The 24,450-nt window shown below is 38.8% G+C and overlaps 1 protein-coding gene across 1 annotated transcript in view; it reads right to left on the reverse strand.

Annotated features, from left to right (window-relative positions):
* Nucleotides 1-24,450, reverse strand: part of NCOA3 (nuclear receptor coactivator 3) — a 123,158-nt gene that overhangs the window by 23,339 nt on the left and 75,369 nt on the right. Inside the window, 11 exon segments of the mRNA XM_070381082.1 lie at nucleotides 795-1,249; nucleotides 1,252-1,662; nucleotides 1,826-2,217; nucleotides 3,166-3,313; nucleotides 4,350-4,490; nucleotides 4,987-5,088; nucleotides 5,221-5,409; nucleotides 5,834-6,008; nucleotides 7,237-7,337; nucleotides 7,821-7,993; nucleotides 8,785-8,889. Coding sequence (XP_070237183.1) covers nucleotides 795-1,249; nucleotides 1,252-1,662; nucleotides 1,826-2,217; nucleotides 3,166-3,313; nucleotides 4,350-4,490; nucleotides 4,987-5,088; nucleotides 5,221-5,409; nucleotides 5,834-6,008; nucleotides 7,237-7,337; nucleotides 7,821-7,993; nucleotides 8,785-8,870 — 2,373 coding nt within the window. The 5' untranslated portion in view covers nucleotides 8,871-8,889.

Consider the following 24,450-nt stretch of genomic DNA (forward strand, 5'->3'; position numbering starts at 1 on the left):
GGCTGGCTGATTATGACTATCCCTACATTTCCACCTTAAAAGTCAAACACAGATTCAAATCCTGAGATAAATCGATAGGTTTGGAAATGCTTCCAAAGGGGCACTTTTAAATTTACTCTAGATATTTAATTCTCAAACTGAAGGATATTTTCCAGCAAACATTAGTCAGAATCATGAGCTGACAGCAACGTCTGCCTCTGCACATACTTCTGAAAACACATACGATTAATAATAAAGACAAGCTGACGTTCAACAAATTCATAGCTATGCTTTAAAAAGGGTTTTTGATCAGTACATTTAGGAAACACAAAAAAATTAAACAGACATCCTAACAGTAGAACTTCTCCAAGACTTTAATTTTCTCAGGTGCATATTAGTGTCTCTCAGAGACGTTACACAGTGTCCGGGAAATGTTTGTACAGAATGTGATCATGTACATGAAACTTGACTTTAGGTAAAAATCAAAATTATCTTCCTTAATTCAGAAGGTTTTTTCCCATTTCTTCTATACACTTAATGACCTAATGTGCTCATTCCAACAAAAACCTTCATGAAAAATTTCAAATTGGCTGCTAATGAGGTGAAGTCACATTTGAAAGCGTACACATCTGATATTTCTAAATTACATAATATACTTTACTGATGCTCAGAAGAGTTAGCAAAAAAATGACAGTTCCAGATTAATCTCCATTAAATAAACCTAAAAAACAAAGTAAGAATTTGTGTATAACCCTTTAAAACACAGAAAAGATCAAATATAAGGATCAAGCTGGAATATGCAGAAGACAAGTTACCTCTTCATTTGTTTCTGTCTTAATTTTAGCATCTTTCTCTTGACTCGAGCTCGGAATGGCGGAGCTGCTGCACTGACTCATCTTACTGTCCACGCCTTCCACTTTGGGCTGGAGCTCTTTGGCAAGTGTGTCACTAGGATCGTCCCTGTCCAGCAGATACCTAAGCAGAGCATTACTTTCCTTTTTCTTAGGACTGAGTTGCTCCTGCTTGACGTTTCCTTCTACACAAGACGTCGTACTGCTGGTGTCCTTCCCAGTGGCTTCAGCGGTAATCTTGGCTACTTCTGCTGGTGAATTTCCATTCTGGAGCAACTTGTGCAAAATCCGGTGCTTCTCTTGCAGCAGTGACCCATGCACGTTGGATGTGGAGGATACGCCTCCGGAGGTGGAAGAGGAGACCCCAGAGGGGCTGCTGACACTAATGGAGGAGTCTTTACAACTTGAGTCCAGGGGGAGTTGGTCAAGCAGGAGTGACCCCGGTCATCAGAAGAACAGGTGAGTAACTGCAGCAACTTTTTGTGACCTTTGCTTTCCAGAGGAGCCCGCTGATTCTCAGACCCTTCCACACCGCTCTCCTTACTTTCTTTGTCGTTAATGTGATCTCTGCTATTTGACTGACACATTGAACTCTCCACTGGATTCTGGTCGCAATACAAGCCTAGGGGACTCTTGGAATCCTGACTGTTCACTTTACTTGGTTGAGTTATATTCATATTAGGGGAATTATCCAATTTGGGACCTGGCGAAGACAGTGTAGATAAAAGAGAAGTCCCCACGCCCTCACTGATAGCTTGAAGGGCACTCAGAGAGCTGCTAGAAAAGCTGTGACTCACGGTATTGCCAGAAGATCCCATGGGAGAGTGCACGCCTGGATTTGGAAAAAAAATCAGGAAAAGAAATAAACTATCATATGCTGTAAAAAACACCACTTACCAGTTCAAAGTTTCTATTTTAAAATAAATTAACAAGAATTACAGTGGTATGGAAAGAAAAGAATTACTAAAAAATAAAACAAAATGCAACACAAATACCTGCAACAGGAGAAAACTGGTGTGAGGCCATCTTTGGACTCCCTCGATTACGAGGAGAAATCATGATATTCTGCTGGCTGGAGCCGAGACCAGGGCTCCCGTGTGGAGGGCTACTCATGTTGAGACCGTAGGTACTGTTCTGGTAGGAAGATGGTGACTGCATGCCTGGCCCGGGGTTCATGGAGGCTATGCTACCGGAAGCCCCATACCTGGCTCCACTCATCTGCCCCGCGGTGCCAGGATCAGTTAAGCCGTAAGTCCTGCTGCTCAGCATCTGTAAGCCTGGATTTGGTGACATACTCATGCCGCCTACTGAATTGTTGCATCCAGCTGCTGGAGGCCTAATGCCTTGTCCAACAGGATTCGGGTTTGGTCTATACCCATTCTGTTCCCTGCAAAGAAACAGAACATCAGAGTTCTACTAAAAAATTACAGGCATGGGGACGCCCCTGGTGGACCAATGATGAAGAATTTGCCTTCCAGCGCAGGGGAAGCCAGTTCAACCTGTGGTTGGGGAACTAAGAGCCCCCATGGCACTGGGCTACCAAGCCTGTACACAGCAACTACTGAGCCCACAAGCCACAACGAAGGCCCAAAACAGCCAAGTAAGTTTAAAATTTTTAATTACAGGCATGTGTTAAAAGCCTGAGTCTGATTAAAAAAAAAAAAAAGGATGAAAAGTCCCAGAAACTTAACTTCTTGAGCATCATTCCAATACCTAGTGACCATAACAATTTAAATATTGATCAGTCATTAATCTAATAACATACATTTTAATAAGCCACAGAATCTAATGAGTGACACCATGAGAGCACCATAAAGGACCCAAAGTTTCATTAGCTGGAATCTCGGTGGGGCTTTTCCCTATGCAATTCCCCTATACTGAGGGGTTAACCTGGAGGTGCCTACAAATTACTCGAGATAATTTATGGGTGAATATCCTGCTCCTTCATGTGTTGCTCATTTACTGTTAGCAACAGCAACAGTAACCATTTCTTCTTGAAGTCTACCTCCAAATTTTAAATTCCATTCTTAAAAGTAATGTATCATTAGAAATGAAAAGTAACACAGATAGTCAGATTTTATGTATTCTTTTACCCATTAGCCTTCCTATCCTCCAGCTTTCCCAGGAATTGTTTGATGAACAAATTCTCACTCTCACATAGAAATGTAACCTTAAAAAAACAAACACCATACGACAGGAATCTAAGTGCACTTGAGCAAACCCAACAACCTGTCTATTTTTCCACATTAATTTTTCTCCCTTTTTACATTAACAATAAAGCATCTTGAGAATACTGATGCATTTAATATGAGAACTCACAGTAACCAACCATTACCTCTGAAGAAAGTGGGTTGAGACAAAGCCATGACGGTCATTTGTTACAGGATTTCGGAATAGTTTGCTTTTTGTTTGCGCAGTCACTATAGTGCCATCAGCCAAAGAGAATCGATACAGCGGGGTTTCTGCATGGCCATGGATATAAGCTGTTGGGGAAAATATTCTATTAGTTGCAAATACAATTGGCAAAACAAACACATACAGGGGAAAAAAGAAAGTAAATATGCAAGTCCAACATCCTCAAAATCCAGCAAAAGACTGAATCTCACCAAAATTAGGAACAGGCTAAAATAACAATGTTCAACAATCATTTTCCTCCCCGACACAGACGAAAACAACTACTGTCACATATGTGTGTGTATATATATATATATATATTTAAGGCTCTATAGCCTCTTGATGAAGGTGAAAGAGGAGAGTGAAAAAGTTGGCTTAAAACTCAACATTCAGAAAATGAAGATCATGGCATCTGGTCCCACCACTTCATGGGAAATAGATGGCAAAACAGTGGAAACAGTGTCAGACTTTATTTTTCTGGGCTCCAAAATCACTGCAGATGGTGACTGCAGCCATGAAATTAAAAGACGCTTACTCCTTGGAAGGAAAGTTATGACCAACCTAGATAGCATATTCAAAAGCAGAGACATTACTTTGCCAACAAAGGTCTGTCTAGTCAAGGCTATGGTTTTTCCAGTGGTCATGTATGGATGTGAGAGTTGGACTGTGAAGAAAGCTGAGCACTGAAGAATTGATGCTTTTGAACTGTGGTGTTGGAGAAGACTCTTGAGAGTCCCTTGGACTGCAAGGAGATCCAACCAGTCCATTCTGAAGGAGATCAGCCCTGGGATTTCTTTGGAAAGAATGATGCTAAAGCTGAAACTCCAGTACTTTGGCCACCTCATGCGAAGAGTTGACTCATTGGAAAAGACTCTGATGCTGGGAGGGATTGGGGGCAGGAGGAGAAGGGGACGACAGAGGATGAGATGGCTGGATGGCATCACTGACTCGATGTACTGAGTCTGAGTGAACTCCGGGAGTTGGTGATGGACAGGGAGGCCTGGCGTGCTGTGATTCATGGGGTTGCAAACAGTCAGACACCACTGAGCGACTGAACTGAACTGAGCTGACAGCACCCAAACGTGATGACAAATGAGATCAAGAATCAACCTCCAAATTCCTTACCTTCTTGATAGTGACGTTTCTGGGACCATGACTGCCCATCATTAAGACTAAAAAATCTCTGGATACACCTTCGGATTATGTCTTCAAAGCCAGGTCTCATGGAGGATCTCAGTGAATTGGTGTCTATAGTAATAACTTTCCCTATTAAACATAAAATTGCCACTGTGTTTAATTTCATCATTGTGCCTTATTTAACTACAATGGCTTTCATTCTTTACTCTCATAGGCAAAAGGGCAGGCCAAAATTAAAAATTCATGATCAGGTCAAGAATTACTCCCAGTAATTCTCATTAAATTACCCACATTTGTGAAAAGTGTTTATAAAAAATGAGTTTGAAGTTACAGAAAAGAAATACTGGCTTCTGATTTGAAATGCAATTTGAAGAGAAAGCCAGGTACCTCTACCTTTTTTTGTTGTTGGGTTTATTTGAGGGATTTGAAGTGTCAAACACACCCAACTCAAATGCCTACGGTTTAAGTGAGTCTCCTTCAGGGTTGTGTAACAAACATCAGAAATAATCCATGCAAAGTATTCATGACAGTGGGCGTGGGCACTTAAAAGACAGAACAGGCTGTAAAAAGTTAACTTACAAAACTTCCCAAAATGAACAAATGTACACACATGCACAGTTTCTACCTGAAAGATCGTGTCTAGTGATAAAGCTCTCAGGACTTGATGGAAATGCTCTTTCTCCAGTGGTAATGCGGCGTGCCACACAGATCATACAGGACTGCAAGTCTACAACAGAAAAGTTAACCTTTGATGCGTCTATTCAATAGGCAAGTAAGAATGTGGAATTCACTAGGAAGAATTAAACAAGTGTGGCTGCTATTGCTTGATAAAACATCATGGGCAAGTGATGGCTCTCACCTTCCCCTTCCTCCATCATAGCCCGCGGCTGGGACAGGGCAAAGCACTGCATCGTCTCGTATCTCTGGCGCATTTCGGGACTGGTGTTTATGTCTTCCAGAATGTCATGTGGTATTTTCATCAACATACGGCAGTTAAATGTATGGCTTTTTTGTCTCTGGGTCTCATTTGTCCAGGTAACTCCATTAACTTTAGGAAACAAATAGAAAGGAGTTTTGTAAAGGCTAGCAATTCAGTCCATGACTATTACCAAGAATTTAAGCTATAAATGAACTATTTGCCAATAAGAAAAAAAGAATTTAAGCTGTATATATTTTCTCATTATACATCTTCCACAGTACAACACAGTTCAAAGCGACAATATATAAAACACTGGAATAACTTCAGTTTCAAATTCAACAGGTACCTCACATATTTTGTAACTCACTGTATATCTTAGACCCATGAAATGTATACCAAATTTTAAATTCATATTTGAAAATTTTGTTATTTACAGCTTTCCCTGTTCTATATAGTCATCACTTGACTTTCAAAAGTATATTCAATTTTCTAAGAAATGATTAAGAAAAAAAAATTTTTTAACTTACTTGGAAAATATACTTTAAAAACTTACCTGTAGATTTTGGTAAGTTTTTAAGAAAATCCTTTCTATCTTCTTCATGCAATATATTGTAGACACTTGTATTAACCAGGTCCTCTTGCTTATATTGTAGGTACTGGGTAACATTTTCTGACACAAATACAATGTTTCCTTCACGATTCACCACAAATAGGAAGCCGTCCAATGCCTGAAGTGGAGTATGTTAACACTGGCTATTACGGACTGAACTGTATCCCACCCCCAACCACAACTGGTATGTTGAAGCCCTAAAGCTCAGTGTGACTCTATCTGGAGATAGGGCCTTTTAGGAGGTAATTAAAGTTAAGTGAGGTCATAAGAGTAGGGCTCTAATCCAACAGGACTAGTGTTCTTACGAGAAGAGAGACAGACACCAGAAATGCACACACAGAGAGAAAAGGCCACGTGAAGACACAAGGAGAAGGCAGCCATCTACAAGTCAAGGAGACAGGTCTCAAGAGAAACCAAGACTGCCAACACCTTGATCTTGGACTTCCAGCCTCCAGAACTGTAAAAAATAAATTTCTATTGTTTAAGCCACTCAGCCTGTGGCATTTTGTTAGGGCAGCCTTAGTACTAAACAGAATTTGAAAAAAACTGTTGATTTAATGACTATCAGCCATCATGTCTATTAACATTAGCAACATCAATAAAGGGTTCTAGGAAAAATATAGATGATTTGAAAAGATGACAGTAAAGATGAAATTTGAATTAATTTATAATCTAATTTTTGAAGAATTACTTCTTCAAAGGAGTTTTTAAAAATTAAAAAAAAAAAAAAAAAATCACCCTGAATGCTTCCCCCCTTTCCATCTGGTATCAAATCAAGCTATAAGAACTAGAGCACTTTGTAGTGAGAATTTACAAAGAGGAACTGAACTGATCCACTAAAAAGTAGTTGGAACAAACCAACTGCAACAAAATTATCTGATAAGTGAGCTTTAACAAAGGGCTTCTAGCCATCACTTAAAGTAAGAGAAACCTGTAAAGTACAGAAGAGAAACCTTCTGTAGAGTACAGGTTAACTAGATTTATTAAAGACAACTACTTACAAAAAATATCTAAGGTCTTAAAAATTCCTCCAAAATATGAAATTATAGTGCCATTCTATCAATTATGGGAAAATGCACCCAAAAAGTCTGAGTCAATAAAAAAAAAAAATATGCCCAAATGCATGGGGTGAGGGGGTGAGTTACATATATTTTATATATATATGAGTTATACATATATATGAGTTACATATATTTTAAACATAAGAGTATTTTATAATCATATTCAGAATACTGAGTTCTATCTCATGAGAAGACACATTTTCTTTTTGCTCTCATACCCAAAATTTTATCTTTTTTTTTTTTAATTCAACACCGCTTACTTTAGAACTAAAACCTTATACTTGCCTGAAGTAAGAGTGGTCCTAAGGAGTCTTTATCAATAACTCCTTGTCCTGTGGAAGATACATCAGCTTTCTGAACATCATCATCACTGGTAATAGCTTTTCCTGAAAAGACATAAGGCAGTACTACAAATAGCATATGGATCAGTTGCAGTCTCAATGCACCTTCAAACTGTTCCCAGAACAAAGAGGCACACAGGTGTACATGCGCACATAAACAGTGCTTTCTGATAAGAAAACGATGCTACAATTTCTAAAGGTTAAAATTAAACTTCTGAGTTACCCAGGAGCGCAGAAGATACTCTAGATTTTCTTTCCCTACTAAAAGCACTATTTCACTGCTTCCTGAAAGGGAACTAACAAATAACAGGGTGAGCAGCCCTGGCCTCCTTCCAATTCTGGTGACTATGTCCTAAGGAGCACAACTGGTCCACTGGTCAAACTAATCTAACTATGGAGCCCCACAGAGGCTACTAGCCCTCAAGGAACAGCAGTTCCCATCTAAGCAACAACGGAGCAAAAGACAAATGTGAACCCAGTTAACAAGTTCCTGCTAAAAGACTTGAGTGTTCTCTTACTTTGTATTACCTTGCTCTTTTATTTGACGTATCTGTCTTACTGTTTCCTTTAAAATTGCACATTTATCTGGTTTGACATTGAAATTGTCAATATCACTAAGATTAGCAGATATTAGTTCAGCCAATTCTTCAATATATTTACTCTCCTGCTCCCGTCTCCACTTTTCACCACTGCAGGCAAGGCTGGGAAATGGGGGGAAAACGCCATAAATATATCAGTCACAATCGAGCTGTGAGCAGAATCAGTACCTACACAATACCATTACATCCATATACTAGCAAAGTAAATTCAGCCCACAGAGACTCCCAAAACAATGTCTTGGAGACCTAGTATAATACAGTTGAAATCTGTGCAAACCTAAACTCAAGTCCACCTGTTGTTAGCCTGGTGGCCTTAGTCAGTTAGCTTCATTTCATCATCTGGAAAATGGGGATAGTCTTTACCACAAAGAGACAGTAAAATTAACAAATAATTAAACAGCAATAACTACTTATTAATAATAAGGTCTCATGAATTATATTGATGATAAGATTGTTTTTTATTTTGCAACCCTGACAGTGAAATCTAAGTGATACTGACCTTGGCAAATACTACAAAAGCTATGAAGCATCACTGCATAAAATGTAGTATTTCATTTCTATTTTTTAAACTTCTAACTTCACTCAGGAAAAGAATGATAAAACCTCACAAATGCCAAAATATCAATTTATAACATGTTCTTAAAGGATACTAAAGATTCTAACTTGTAATAATCTTATCTTACTTATAATAATCTTATCTATTTGTAACTCCTACATCCTCCATTGAGAAATGCTTCTTACAGTATCACAGTTAGTATATACTTAAACAAATAAACAATAAAAATCTAACCAGAGAAAGCAAATAACAGAAAGCTGAAATGTTATCTTCAAACCAAACAAATAAAGGCAAGGGGAGGTGATCTTGGTGAAGCATCAGGAAATAAATTGCTTACCCTTGCCCTGGAGGATCACATGGCAACTTGCGTTTTCGTGAATCAGGGGCCAGTGGATCCAAGGCGTTTTCTCCTAACCCACTCATCGTGAATATACATTAGCAACTAAGAGAGAATAGTAAGATAAAAATATCTTATTATTTTGTATAAGATATCATGTAAAATATCCATGACTCTAATAAAGGCATAATATGCTTGAATGGCTGCAATTTGTAATTCAGGACTTTTCCTTAAATGGCTGGATAAGACTCAATATTCTTTATAGTACACACCTGTTCTGAAGACCTCAAGAGTTTATACTCCACTAATTAGAATGTCCAACCCTGGAACAAGTGTTTCTCAAGACCAAGTAACGTGTATACTGAATATCTCACAAAGAACAAGGCATCTTTTTCATATCTAATAAAAAGAGACTGTCAACTCTCCAATTGATAAAATACTAAATTATACTTATATACAAATAAGATCTTATCTAGCCAATTGGTAAAAAGTCTTTGAATGATAAAAATTATTTTCAAGTTATTTTCAAAGTAGTTTTTTTTTCCTGTAGACCATTTCTTTAGTATTCATCATCCACTGTGTTTTTCTTCCGCTACTTCAAAATAAGCTGAGACTCTGTAAATAATATGTAAGCTCCAAAACATTCTGCTTACAAAGCAGATGTACAACAAGAAAAATCCAGGTGGGAGGATTTTCACAAGATCCACAGAGCAACAACTATTTTCATATTAACTGGTGGAAAGGAAATATGCCTTGATTAAAGTTGCATTGATAAAAACAATGTATTTTTAAAAATAAGGTATTTCTAAAATACCTTAAAAAATAGGTATTTCTAAAAAATAAGGGTATTTCTTCTTGGAAAAAGAAATACTCAGTAACTCACAATTTTAGCACATGTAACTTATATGCAGAGTACACTATGAGAAACACTGGGCTGGATGAAGCACAAGCTGGAATCAAGATTTCTGGGAGAAATATCAGCAACATCAGATATGCATATGACACCACCCTTATGGCAGAAAGGGAAGAAGAACTAAAGAGCCTCTTGATGAAAGTGAAAGAGGAGAGTGAAAAAGTTGGCTTAAAACTCAATATTCAGAAAACTAAGATAATGGTATCCAGTCCCATCACTTCATGGGAAATAGATGGGGGAACAGTGGAAACAGTGGCAGACTTTATTTTTCTGCGCTTCAAAATCACTGCAGATGGTGACTGCAGCCATGAAATTAAAAGATGCTTACTCCTTGGAAAGAAAGTTATGAGCAATCTAGACAGCATATTAAAAAGCAGAGACATTACTTTGTCAACAAAGGTCCTTCTAGTCAAGGCTATGTATGTAGTCATGTATGGAGTCCAATAGTCATGTATGGAGTGAGAGTTGGACATAAAGAAAGCTGAGCTCAGAAGAATTAATGCTTTTGAACTGTGGTGTTGGAGAAGACTCTTGAGAGTCCCTTGGACTGCAAGGAGATCTAGCCAGTCCATCCTAAAGGAAATCAGTCCTGGTTGTTCACTGGAAGGACTGATGTTGAAGCTGAAACTCCATTTTGGCCACCTGATGCAAAGAGCTGATTCATTTGAAAAGAGCCTGATGTTGGGAAATACTGAAGGCAGGAGGAGAAGGGGACGACAGTGGATGAGATGGTTAGATGGCATCACCGACTCACTGGACATGAGTTTGGGTAAACTCCGGCAGTTGGTGATGGACAGGGAGGCCTGGCGTGCTGCGGTTCATGGGGTCACAGAGTCAGACACGACTGAGCGACTGAACTGAACTGAAGTGAGCCTTCCCTCAACAAGAAATTTATTTGTCCTAAATTCTTGTTTATGAAGACGCTGTTATAAAGAATTCCAAGTCAACAGAGAAGCTTAAACACGCCAAACTGCTTTTTCTTAATTTGTTAAAACACATCTTGCGTTCTATCCACAGTTTGAGACCTACACAGAAGGACATAAGCTTCCACTAGGTGGCACAATCCTGCCAGGAAGAGAGACAAATCAACAGAGAAGCAAAATTTCACACAAGAAACTTAAAATATTCAGCTTCAGAAAAAACAAAATCAGAGTTTTAGATTACATTATCGTCTTTACAGATATCCTAGGTATGAATTAAACACTAGCAAAATTTATTCTACCAATAATTTTGGTTAAAAAAAAGTAATGGCTGAATAGCTGTTATGTTTCAAGAACTTGGTGTTTTTTTTCCTCACAGCATAAGTTAAAATAAAGGAGAGACAAGAACTTACATAATGGTCCAATGTTATGATTTTACAGGGTAACCAGATTCCACAATGCCACAATACTATATTCTTCAAAAATGACAATGTCATAAAAGACAAAGTCTTTAAGTATTCTAGATTAAAGAAAGCTAAAGAGAAACAATAATTAAATCCAATATTTGATCCTATATTGAATTCTGTGCTCTAGACAGGGAAAATGCTATAAACAACATTATTAGATCTATTGACAATTTAGAATATGGACAACAGATACAGTATTTTACCAATGTTAAATTTACTGAAGTTGATTTCTATACTGTGGTTATTTAAGAAACTATCCCTATTCTTAGTATTTAGGACAAAAAGGCCATTATGTACACAAAGGACCCTCCAATGGTTGGAGGGAGGGTTTACATACTTATGAGTGAGTGAGTGAGAGAGAAAGGAATAGGAGAAGAGGGGGGAAGGGGGGGAAGAAGAGACTAGAAAGGAGGCTAGCAAATTGCTGACACTGGTTGAATCTCAGCTGGGCAAAAATTGTTTAACTCTTTGTACTATTCTTTTCCTTACAACTTTAAGTTTAAAATTATTTACAAATAAAGTTAAATGCATGTTCAGCTTTGACTTCCAATCTTCATATTTAAAAAGTGATTCCTTAATGAACAGAAATAGAATAACTAGCTATGTCTCAATACAATTATCTTTATATTTTTGTTTCATTCACAGGTTATTTTTAAATTGTGCGGCCAACCATCCAGTGAATAATAGCATTTATTTTAAAAATATAATTTAAAAATGTATACTCCAAATTTTAGATATTATTTCTTTACTTTGATGTTAAACACAAGCTGAATCCTCTAACAAACTCTTTGTGAATAACAGCATTTCTTTAACTTGAAAGACATAATTTATTCTATATTCTTTGTACTATTTCCTTAACTTTGCTGTTACACATAAGCTGGATCTCCAGTAGAGCTTAAGGTGTCTAGCATATAACAGGTGATCAATAAGTATGCCTCAAAAAGTACTGAGTAAATGGAACATTCAACCCCTGCAGTCGTATTTTAGATTTTCCTCCATTCTGATCTACAAAAAAGTTTAAAGATTAAACTTTCTAAATTGTTACTTGTTGGGCTGACACAGGATGTCACCAAAATGAATTTTTAGAGACAATAATTATATCAGTAGAGAATCAAAACCATGAAAATCTTCAGTCAGTTCAGTTCAGTCGCTCAGTCGTGTCCGACTCTTTGCGACCCCATGAATCACAGCATGCCAGGACTCCCACCCCAGTCCATCACCAACTCCAGAGTTCACTCAGACTCACGTCCATCGAATCAGTGATACCATCCAGCCATCTCATCCTCTGTCATCCCCTTCTCCTCTTGCCCCCAATCCCTCCCAGCATCAGAGTCTTTTCCAATGAGTCAACTCTTCACATCAGGTGGCCAAAGTACTGGAGTTTCAGCTTTAGCATCATTCTTTCCAAAGAAATCCCAGGGCTGATCTCCTTCAGAATGGACTGGTTGGATCTCCTTGCAGTCCAAGGGACTCTCAAGAGTCTTCTCCAACACCACAGTTCAAAAGCATCAATTCTTCGGTGCTCGGCTTTCTTCACAGTCCAACTCTCACATCCATACATGACCACTGGAAAAACCATAGCCTTGACTAGACGGACCTTTGTTGGCAAAGTAATGTCTCTGCTTTTGAATATGCTATCTAGGTTGGTCATAACTTTCCTTCCAAGGAGTAAGCGTCTTTTAATTTCATGGCTGCAGTCACCATCTGCAGTGATTTTGGAGCCAAAAAAAATAAAGTCTGACACTGTTTTCACTGTTTCCCCATCTATTTCCTATGAAGTGATGGAACCAGATGCCATTGATCTTTGTTTTCTGAATGTTGAAAATCTTAGTATGAAAGAAATCAGTAATCACAATTATCATGTAAACTAGACAGGTGCACATGTCATTCATGTAAAGACAATGTTTATGTACATATAAAAGAAACCTAAATATGTCTAACTATATCCAAATATGGGCTTCCCTGGTGGCTCAGACAGTAAGGAATCTGCCTGCAATGCAGGAGAACAGGGTTTGATCCCTGGGTCAGGAAAATACCCTGGAGAAGCAAACTGCAACCCACTCCAGTACTCTTGCTTGAAGTATTCCATGGACAGAGGAGCCTGCCCATGGGGGTTGTGAAGAGTCAGACACGACTGAGGAACTAACACTATGTCCAAATACACACGTGGCTCTCCTTCTCTTGATCTAACAGAACAGCAAGCTATAACGTGCATATGACTCCAGTCTACATGTTACTGAGTTTACTCTTTCACAGAGTCCCATGATCTCTAGTAACAGAGATAATTATCCAAAAATGTACTGGTGCACAATTCTAATCTGAAACCACAGTACTGGTGTTTATTCAAACACGAAGGTATAACTATTTAAGATATAAAATAATTTTCAAATTTCATTTTTTAGAAACAGGATTGACAAGATTTTTTTTTTCTAGCTCTTACTTAGATAGAGATAAACCTTGGTACTACCTTCACTATACAATGCCTAAAAGACCACATGATACACAAGTCTGAATGACAAAATACTGTATAACAAAAAAATCAAAGTAGAATAAATGTATCTTTAAATGTCACCCGACTAAAGAAAATGTTCAACATGAGAAATAACAGAAGTATTTCAGTCCCAAAAAACAAGTTTCCACATATTCAATAATACAATAATTCCTAAAAACAGATGACTACAACGAACTCTTCATGCACAGTTTCCTATTTATTTGGCATTAATCTTATTTATGAGCACAAAAAACTATAAAAAGCATTTGTTTTACTTGCCAGGCCTGTTGTCTACTTCTCACTGGTGGAGCCAAACTCAAACTATATTTATCTGGGGGGCTATATTGTCTAGCTTTGTAAGTTATTCTTTTCATGGCATATGCACACTAAATCTAGACCATTTTCAGTCACTCATCAAGAATTAGGGTGGGAGGGGGGAATGGAACATGTACCAGGCCCACGAGTAGATTAATTTCTGCTCCCCCAGAAAAGTTAAGAAACACAGATCAGTAATTGTACAGCCTACATTTTTACATCTTAAATTATAGCCCATCTAGTCTGAAGAATATACAGAGTTGGTAAAATCCATATTCAAAGGGGAAATAATACAGCACAAGAGTTTCCCAGTACCTCTCACTGTCGGGACAGTCTACTGTACTGAGACCCTTCTAAATTCTGATCCCCTACAGATAGACTATCATTCACACAGTTGAGCTGAAAAGAAATCAGGACCATAAAATATACCTGCCGTACTCCCAAACAACCTGTACTCTTATCCAATAGTGAGGTTCATAATATATTTTGAAGTTGCGAATGTAGATGCTCCCCAGCTGACAGTTAAACTGGAGTAACACCTCAACCACACTTCCAGGTAGAATACAATCTAATCACAGAAGGCTTTTCACACCCCTGACAGTACAGTAACGAAAGACTAGAGCAAAACACTTTTCACTGAATCAGATTCAAAGGCCCAAAATGTATTCTATCTTTCAATGTAAACTCAACTGTTTAGATCCTTGAGTCATTTTTACAATTATTTTCCTTATATGAAATGTTTCTACTTAAAAGTTCTATGCTATACTACTTAAATACATTAATATGACAGTGTATACTTTAAAATGACATTTAAGCAAAATATTCTATGCAACTATTTCAATATAGAATACTATAAATTTATGATAACTTTCAATGTTCTCAAAATATAATGTTTCCTATTTCTGTATGAAAAGTCATAAGTAGATTCATGATAAATCAGATTTAAAATGAGCAAAAATCTTACAGCAACTGGATAAAATTCCTCTATAAATACTACAGGCCTTTCTATACAATACAACCAAGCTGTGGTACTGGTTTAAGTTTATATACGCACAGAGTACAACAAACTGGTAGAAAAGAAACGTTCTTTAAAAGCAACAAAGAATTGTATCTGCCAGCTCAAAAGCCACAAAAATGACATGTGGCTTAGCAGCATTAACTACCTTTCCTTTTGGTTATTCACAGTTAAGACAGGAGGGGAAATCTTGATTATGTACAACAAACTATGCAGATGGTCAAAGATACAGGAAGTATACCATGTCCAAAAGGAAGCAGTATCAATCAACAATGCCAGTGTCCATTAGGTGAGCAAGAAGTTATTCAGGGAGGGGGGGCACCTAAGAAAAGCCACGACAAGCCAAAATGGTAAGGAGGTAAAGTGAAACTGAGGTAGTCGCCCAGTCATGTCTGACTCTTTGCGACCCCATGGACTATACAGTCATGGAATTCTCCAGGTCACAATACTGGAGTGGGTAGCCTTTCCCTTCTCTAGGGGATCTTCCCAAGCCAGGGATCGAACCCAGGTCTCCCACATTGCAGATGGATTCTTTACCAGCTGAGCCACCAGGGAGGCCCAAGGAGGTACGTTTCCCAGTAAATCTCCAACGGCATAGAGACCAACTGAAATATTTCATTTTCCTAAATAAATAAGGAAGGAGGAAGGAAACATAACTTTTGTGGCAGTACAGTGCCAAGCATATCACATATTTGGTATTAGAGATCAGATCAGTCGTTCAGTTGTGTCCGACTCTTTGCGACCCCATGAATCGCAGCACGCCAGGCCTCCCTGTCCATCACCAACTCCCGGAGTTCACTCAGACTCACATCCATCGAGTCAGTGATGCCATCCAACCATCTTATCCTCTGTCGTCCCCTTCTCCTCCTGCCCCCAATCCCTCCCAGCATCAGAGTCTTTTCCAATGAGTCAACTCTTCGCATCAGGTGGCCAAAGTACTGGAGTTTCAGCTTTAGCATCATTCTTTCCAAAGAAATCCCAGGGCTGATCTCCTTCAGAATGGACTGGTTGGATCTCCTTGCAGTCCAAGGGACTCTCAAGAGTCTTCTCACAATTCTCCAAAGTATGTATTATTCCCATTTTATAGATTAAAATAGCATCTAGATCACACACAGATACTAGATGGCAGAGCTGGGATTACAATATTTTTAGAATTTTATAATAAAAAAATATGTATCAGATGTTTCTTGGGCATTTCATCCCTCACTCCAAAAAAAAAAAAATTAACCAATCATACTGTTGAATCACACAATCTCTGCAAACAAGTTAACTGGAGAATTTCTCAGCTCATCAGTAAGAACACTGAGAAGCTGTTACATGAGGGTTTAAGGACATGCAGTATTAGGGTCAGAGGCAATGAGGTGCTCCAGCTCAGCAGGTACTAACGCTGCTATTTCCCTCAAGCCTCTAAAAATCAACCACTATTCTTCAGTCACCAAATAAATGGCCCTCTACTAACCATGACCCTTATTTCTACTTGATACCAACAGTTAGTGGCTCACATGGCAAGGAAAAAAGCTTAGTTCAGAAAAGCGTTAACTATAACCACAAGAAAGAAAAAGAAAGAAAGTGAAGTCACTCAGTCGTGTCTGACTCTTAGCAACCCCATGGACTGTAGCCTACCAGGTTCCTCCGTCCACTGAATTTTCCAGGCAAGAGTAGTGAAGTGAGTTGTCATTTCTTTCTCCAGGGGATCTTCCCGACCCAAGGATTGAACCTAGGTCTCCAGCATTGCAGGCAGACGCTTTACCGTCTGAGCCACGTGGGAAGCCCCAACTATAACCAAAATAACCTGTCAAATATTTTCATACTTGGGTTTCCCAAGATTAAATGCTAGAGCCAAGTACTTCTGACTATCTCACCAATAATCTGGTTTATTTATCAGGCTTGTCTGTCTGATATATTATACAAGGTATGATTAAATATGTCAATTAGGGATTATTTCTGGGAGTCTCCTGAGAATCTCAGTAACTTAAGAAAATTTTCATACAATTGTGAATTTGGATTATTTATTGAAAACTGCTTGAAACATTATATAAAAATAGAGACTGATTAAGCCAATTAGAAAAAAATTACCCTTGGGAAAGATTTATGAGACATCCATACATAAACACACTACCCAAAATATAAGTTCCAAATTGACACTCTTACTCAAATATAGTATATAGATAGTCATCACCAGTTAGGCTTAATCCTACAAGATTATATTTTCTAAAATATAAAATTAGAGGTTTTATTTCAGCCTTTTGTGCAGCTCCAAGAGAACCAGCACCATGGAGCAAAGAAAGGAAACGAAATAAAACGCGTGTGTTTAGGGGACAAGAAAAAGCAGAGGACGTAAGTCCATAAACATGGAGCTACTATGGACACCTCCTCACCAGTGACTACCTCCTACCTTTACGTTTTAACTGAATCTTGGTATAGAGGATAAGAGCTGAAAGCTGGGGGTTGGGGGTCCAAATAAAAACTAACTTGCAATATCCTTTTGTTTTGTTATTGAGAACCTGGTATGTTTAGCAGGATGCACTATAAATCACCTAATGCAATCCATTTTTTAAATCTAATTCCATTTCTGTTCAAACATTTGCATGCCCAGACCATTTTGGGGCCAGGAAATAAGAGATAAATGACACCCCCCACTATTAGAACTCTCAGGCAAGCAGCAGAGGAAAACATACAATTATAACAACATAATTTGGTAAGTGTTAAAATGAAGGCACAACTGATAGGAAACCTACTACCCTACAGTTTTTTAAAAACAAGGGAAAAGCATATAAACTGTATCAAAAACAAACTACCTTGGTGTGGACATCTGCCACAAAACAGTATAAATCTCAGGTCCTGGTCAATTCTTTTCCTCTATCTTTAGTTATTAATGCCTGCAGATTTGGAAAGGGGCTAGCAGAGAGCAATAAAATATCCTACTTTTAATATTTAAGTTGAGGTGAGAAACATCCAAACATGAAGTAACAGCTATTTCATCCACAAGGTTTCATTCTCTCTTCTCTCGGTGTACTGCTTGCCGTTTCCTTCTCAATCAACAGCTGACCCCGAAGCCCCTTTACATTGATGCTCTGGTTTAAGCCTGATGAAGCTGAACTCAAACACAAACTCCCCAGAGGTTCTAGTGCCAGAACTGGGCATACCAATTAGCCAAGGCAGGTGCTAGATGCAACTGGAAGCTTGTTGCCAAGAGACTTCTCAACCTCTACACGAGCAACAGAGATGAAGTTCACGAATATACACTGTGCAGAGGGAGTTAAGCAAGCCAATTCCATTGAAATCAAATTATCCTCGCCTGACAGCATACTAACTAGCTGGGTAATTCTTTAGTTGCTTTAAAGGTTAGAGTGACTCCGACAATTTAACATGCTGAATCACTCTCATTCACAGGAATGAGACATAAGCCTGAACTTCATAAACCTGATTCATTATTATTATATTATTTATTATTAATAATAATAAATTATTCCATTCCTAAACAACATACTATTTAGTTGTACTTCTTCCTCACCACCACTTCCACCACCCAAGTGGCCTAAAAAGAAAAAGATTCTGACAAAAGATATTCATGAAAACAGCTACTATTTGTATTTAACCCTTAAGTCACGTATTTCTTTTTAGATGTCCCCTCTATCCCTCTCTTACCTACAATACTGAAACACTTTTAGTCATCCTTCAGGATCAAATGACTGTCACCTTTGGTGAAACCATTCCCAATTATCCAATTAGAAAAGGCTATCCTGGGACTTCCCTGGTGGCACCATGGATAAGAACCCACCTGCCAATGCAGGGGGCACGGGCTGAACCCCTGGTCTGGGAAGATTCCACATGCTGCACAACTGCTGAGTCTGTGCTCTAGAGCCCACGAGCTGCAGTTACTGAAGCCCCCATCACTGAAGCCCCCGCCGAGAGCCTGGGCTCCACAGTAAGAGAAGCCACGGCAGGGAGAAGCCCAAGAACCAACAAAGGGCAGCCCCCACTCCCTGCAACGAGAGAAAGCCTGCCAGCAACAAAGACCCAACACAGCCAAAAGTAAATAAATAAATTTTAAAGCCATCCCCTTTATTCTAATGCATTTTTCAATTTATTACATTTTCAATACTATATCTTATCCACATTTGTCTCTACTTTCTACACTATCAGCTCTAACTATCTTATCACAAACTCCCTCTCTCTTTCCACTCCTAATACCACCATTCCCTGTGTTCCTCTTTCCAACTTCAGTTCTCCTCTTTCTTCCCTTCCCATCAGCTATACTTCTGACCAACCACAATACTCCTAAAATACAGAGAAGACCAGGGGGATGGGGCTGAACACCTTGCAAAACAGTTTTGCTTTTTTCCGACATGTCATTTTTCACTTAGATATTTCCATTCCAAAAAAAATATGGTGGCTTCAAGATATCTATCAAAATAAAACTCAAGGGTTTGAATTCTTCAGCTGACGTACTGTGATACAATAAAAAGACAGCAGGGCTTTGTTGGAATCGACTTTTGTCACCTATAAAAAGCTGATCGCCTGTAAAAACTGGGAATAATCACATCTTCCATATTCTTATGTTTATCGTGAGAATGAAAAGCAATACAAAGCAAGCAACTGGAACAGGGTGAAATGGTGAACCCTCCAAGGTACACCATACCAAGAACAAAGATGGACTTCCAGCAACATCAAATTTGTTCTCATTTGAAAACAAATCGTTACAAATATCCCATACAACAACAAATTAAAAAGCTTCAGACAAATAAATTAGCCAGAACTATTCAGGCTATCTTCAGTGTACAGATAACTGACTGGAATTCAGAATATTTTCCCATTGAAATAGTGTGGTGAATGGCAGTTAGTAGCTAACATAAAACCATAAAGATAGAATAAAACTACTGTCATAGATGTCTATGTCCTTAAGATAAATAAGTGTAATTAAAGAGTAAACAGGCACCTTTCAGAAGATTCTGAAGAGGTTATCCAAGTACCTTCAAAGGTACCAGGTAAGGAAAGAGTGCTGGTTCTTTTTTAAGGCCTCTTTGTATTTCTGGATTTGTGGTTTTATTTTTTCTTTGAAAGACGTAAACAGCTCTACATCAAAAGTATTCTTTATACCTACGGCTGTCCCCTGGCACATAATGAAAATACAAGCAGAAAAGAAAGGAAGCAAGGAAGGAAGAAGAAAGTGTTCAATCTCCTTCAGCCAACTGGTAAAGCTCTGGATTAAGATAAGCAGTGGGGGGTTAGAGGGGTGTGTGCACAGAGCAGAAATAAAATCTGATATAAATTTAATTAATAAGCAATAAAGATATAAACGAGAGATGATCACAGCATGTGTCTCATTCTCTCCTATTTCAGGCTATCTGTCTAGCAGAAGAAAAGACATTTTAAGAAATGTTAAAACTAAGGGCTTCCATGGTGGCTCAGTGGCAAAGAACCCATCTGCCAATGCAGGAGACACGGGTTTGATCCCTGATCCAGGAAGATCCCACAAGCCGCGGAGCAACTAACCCCGCGAGCCACAAGTATTGAGCCTCTGTGATCCAGTGCCTGGGAGCCACAGCTACGGAGCCCACAGGCTGCAGCTACTGAAGTCTGCGTGCCCTAGAGCCTGAGCTCAGTAACAAGAGAAGCCATGAGTGAGAAGCCCGCCCAACGCAATGACGAGCAGCCCCTGCTCATGGCAACTAGAGAAAATCCCGCAAAGCAGGAAAAGACACAGCGCAGTCAAAAATAATTAAAAAAATTTTTTTTTAAGAAATGTTAAAACTAAACAAATGATGCCATCAGTCACCTGGCAATCAAACGACTGAGAGCAGCAAAGCTGCTGTAGAAGCAGCACTAGTCAAGTAATGAATGAATGGTACCGGGAACGATGACCATAGGTCAACTGCAAGGCAGATATTGATAAAATGGGAGTGCCTGCAGAATAAAAAAGCTTGAAGTACCAAGACACTTCCCCTGCAGTCCTAAAGTTAGCTCTGTCCACCAATATCAAGAATATATAGAAGCTACATTGAGTTTCCCTATAAGACTAACATCTCAAAAATCAACAATAGGGAAATATAAGATGACGAAGCACTTTGAATTAATTTTCCAAAAACACGTACTGAAGGTAGAAAAAGAGAAAATAAGGTATCACAGGAAAAACATCCTAGCCAGATTTCCTTCTCTAAAAGAAAAGATGTTGGGGCAGATGGTCCCTTACCTGAGCAACACGACATGGCAAGTCTGACTCATAAGACTTCCTGAATGGGCCATCATGTAGACTACAGTTAGTCTGTGCTCAGTCCTTGCTGTTTCCATTGCCTTTTTTCTTTTTCTGACTTCACAGCAAAGTTACTCTTCAGTGATTCATAATTCCACTCCTAGACTAAATAACCTTAAATTCAAAAGGATTCTTTTTTTAAAAAAATAATGTTTCCATATACCTAGAAGTTATATGTCTGATGACAGAAGTTCTCTCTTCAAATAAATCTCCAAAAGTCACTACTGATTTCAGGATGACAGTAATACAAACAGTGAATGACAGCATATATACCAAAGTCCAAAAAGAAAGTAAGAATGCACTCCTAACATCATTTACCTGTTGGAGGGTGGTGTAGTGGTAGCATGGCTGAAAAAAGCCAAAGTCCAAACCAGACTTCAACTGCCTTCTATTCTCCTCCAAAATATACCTACTATACTATGTGGAGCTAAAAAGCTGTACCTCTAGGTCATGATTGTTCAAGGGAAGAAATCTGCAGCAAGCGAGACTACGAACTACTGAGGAACAGGATGAAAAGATCATCACCCAAATAATCTCGCATGAAACATAGTGTGGGTTGTCTTTTTTTTCCCTACTCAAAGGTCAGTTCTATGACACATGACTTAAAGAGCCTTTCTGTGTACTTCACAAACCTGCCTATGCGTGTGGAATAAATGAAGGGGGGCTCATCTCATTATCGTGAGAGAACATTTGAGGCAAAATTTTAATTATGAACCCTTGTAAAACCATTCATACAACTAAACTGGTAAAAGCAAAACCCACTTCAGCAAGCATCCTGAGAGTGGTCACAAAGTAACAGGGACGTAATATACAGCTGAGGACTACGCTAACACTGCTGTATGAAACAGAGAGAAGTTGTTACAAGTAAATCCTAAAAAGTTCTCATCACAAGGAAAAAAATTTTTTCCTTCCTTCCTTCATCTTATCTATGTGAGATGATGGATGTAGCTGAACCTATGGTGGCAAGCATGCCACAATATGTGTAAATCACACCACCCTACTGAACCCCTTAAACTTACTCAGTGACATATGTCAACAATTTTCTCAATAAAACTGGGGAGGAGGGCAAGTTTTTCTTGTTTTTGTCTTTTTTTTTACGTGTGAAAGTGAAAGTGTTACTCAGTCAGTTCAATCCTTTGGGACCCCATGGGCTGCAGCCCGCCAGGCTCCTCAGTCCCTGTAACTCCCCAGGCAAGAATACTGGAGTGGCTAGCCGTTCCTTTCTCCAGGGGATCTTAAAGAGCCTGAGTGTTAGCCACACAAAGGAAACTGCATTTCCTACATCAATATGCTTGGGATGAACTGTTGATCAAAATAGACAAGTTTTTTGTTGTTATTGTTTTGGGGCTTTTTGTTTGTTTGTTTGTTTTGTTTTGGCCTCCAACAAGCTGATGACCCAGTGCCAGGAAATCAACAAACTAGTACATGTAGAATCACAAATTGTATTTTGTGCTATAAAACATCTCCACTGAAAATTAATGGCTGATATTTAATTTAAAGGGCTTCCTCAGTGGCTCAGGTGGTAAAGAATCTGTCTGCAATACAGGAGACCTGGGTTTGATCCCTGGGTTGGGAAGATCCCCTGAAGAAAACAATGGCAACCCACTCCAGTATTTTAGCCTGGAGAATTCCATGGACTCAAGGACCCTGGCGGGCTACAGTCCATGGGGTCGCAAAGAGTCAAACACAACTGAGCAAGTAAGACTTCCATGTAACTGAAAAGCAGGAACAACTGAGTACCAGACATAGCACACCATGTCACACAGCTACTCAAAGATACGAGGTGCAAGGTTTAAGTCAAAAGCTGGTACAGTTCTAACCAAATGCACTAGGCTAGCAGTTCTCCACCTTTTTAATATCAGGATTCCTTGAACTCTAAAAAGCTTTGGTTATGTAGGTTATTGTCTATCAATATTTACTGCTGCTGCTGCTAAGTCGCTTCAGTCGTGTCTGACTCTGTGCGACCCCATAGACGGCAGCCCGCCAGGCTCAGCCATCCCTGGGATTCTCCAGGCAAGAACACTGGAGTGGGTTGCCATTTCCTTCTCCAATGCATGAAAGTGAAAAGTGAAAGTGAAAAGTGAAAGTGAAGTCACTCAGTCGCGTCTGACTCTTAGCGACCCCATGGATTGCAGCCTACCAGGCTCCTCCGTCCATGGGATTTTCTAAGCAAGAGTACTGGAGTGGGGTGCCATTGCCTTCTCCGTCAATATTTACTACATTAGAAATTAATACTGAGAAACACTTGAAATATTACTACATTTAAAAACAAGCCCATCATACATTACTGTATACAATTTATGAAAAATAACATGAAACAAAACAATCGCATGAGAGGTGGCACTGTTTCACGGTTTTACAAACCTTAATGTCTGACAACAGGAGACAGCTGAACCCTCTTATCTACTACACCATTCAACCTGTTGCAATACGTCATACTGATCAAAATACATGAAGAAAATCCAGTCACACAGATACACGTACTTGTAAAAGGAAGGACTATTTCAACAGCCTTTTATAATTCATTATAAATAATTTTCCTTGATATTATGCTAAAATGGCAAGTGGTACTTTCAGTTTTCATTTAAAAATTCTTCCAAACTTACAAAATATTGCAAAAAACAAAACAAAATAACATGAGGCATACCCTGAATACATCTTACTCAGATTTGCTTACTGTATTAAGTGTCCTGTGACTACTGTAATGAATTACCACAAACAACAGGATAGTCTCTTGAAGTTCTCCAGGCTCAGTGTCCAAAAAGGACATGGCATGACTGGGCCACACTCTTCCTGGAGGCTCCAAGGGAGACCTGCTCCACCCTCGCCTAGCTTCTGGTGTTGCCAGCACTCCCTGGCATTAAGAAAGTGGTACTTTCTTAAAGGTCAGTTGCAAAGTGCAATCTGAAACCCTATCAATGAACTTTCATACTGTTACATTAAAATACTAACTTACACTCTGAACAAACTTTTACCCATGCATAATTCTGCAACATCAAATATTATCATTTGGATAATACTGGTTCGCTGAATAAGCAGATTTTCAAATACTGATACATTATACAAAATCAAAAACTCCACCACATTAATATCACCACCCATCTCATTCATAAAGTCTTTGAGTACTGAGAAGCTGTCACAGTCATGGTGACAGATTCAAAATTAACTTAATTTCTACTTGAAAACTCCAGCTTTATCACTGTCAACAAATACTCTCAGATGCTTTCTTTAAAGTTATAGATTCACCTTGCTCAGCTTTAAGAAACTGTCTGCCAAATCCCCAAATTCTAAA

This window comes from Bos mutus, chromosome 13 (assembly GCF_027580195.1).
Source record: "Bos mutus isolate GX-2022 chromosome 13, NWIPB_WYAK_1.1, whole genome shotgun sequence".
In the NCBI taxonomy this organism is placed as follows: Eukaryota; Metazoa; Chordata; class Mammalia; order Artiodactyla; family Bovidae; genus Bos; species Bos mutus.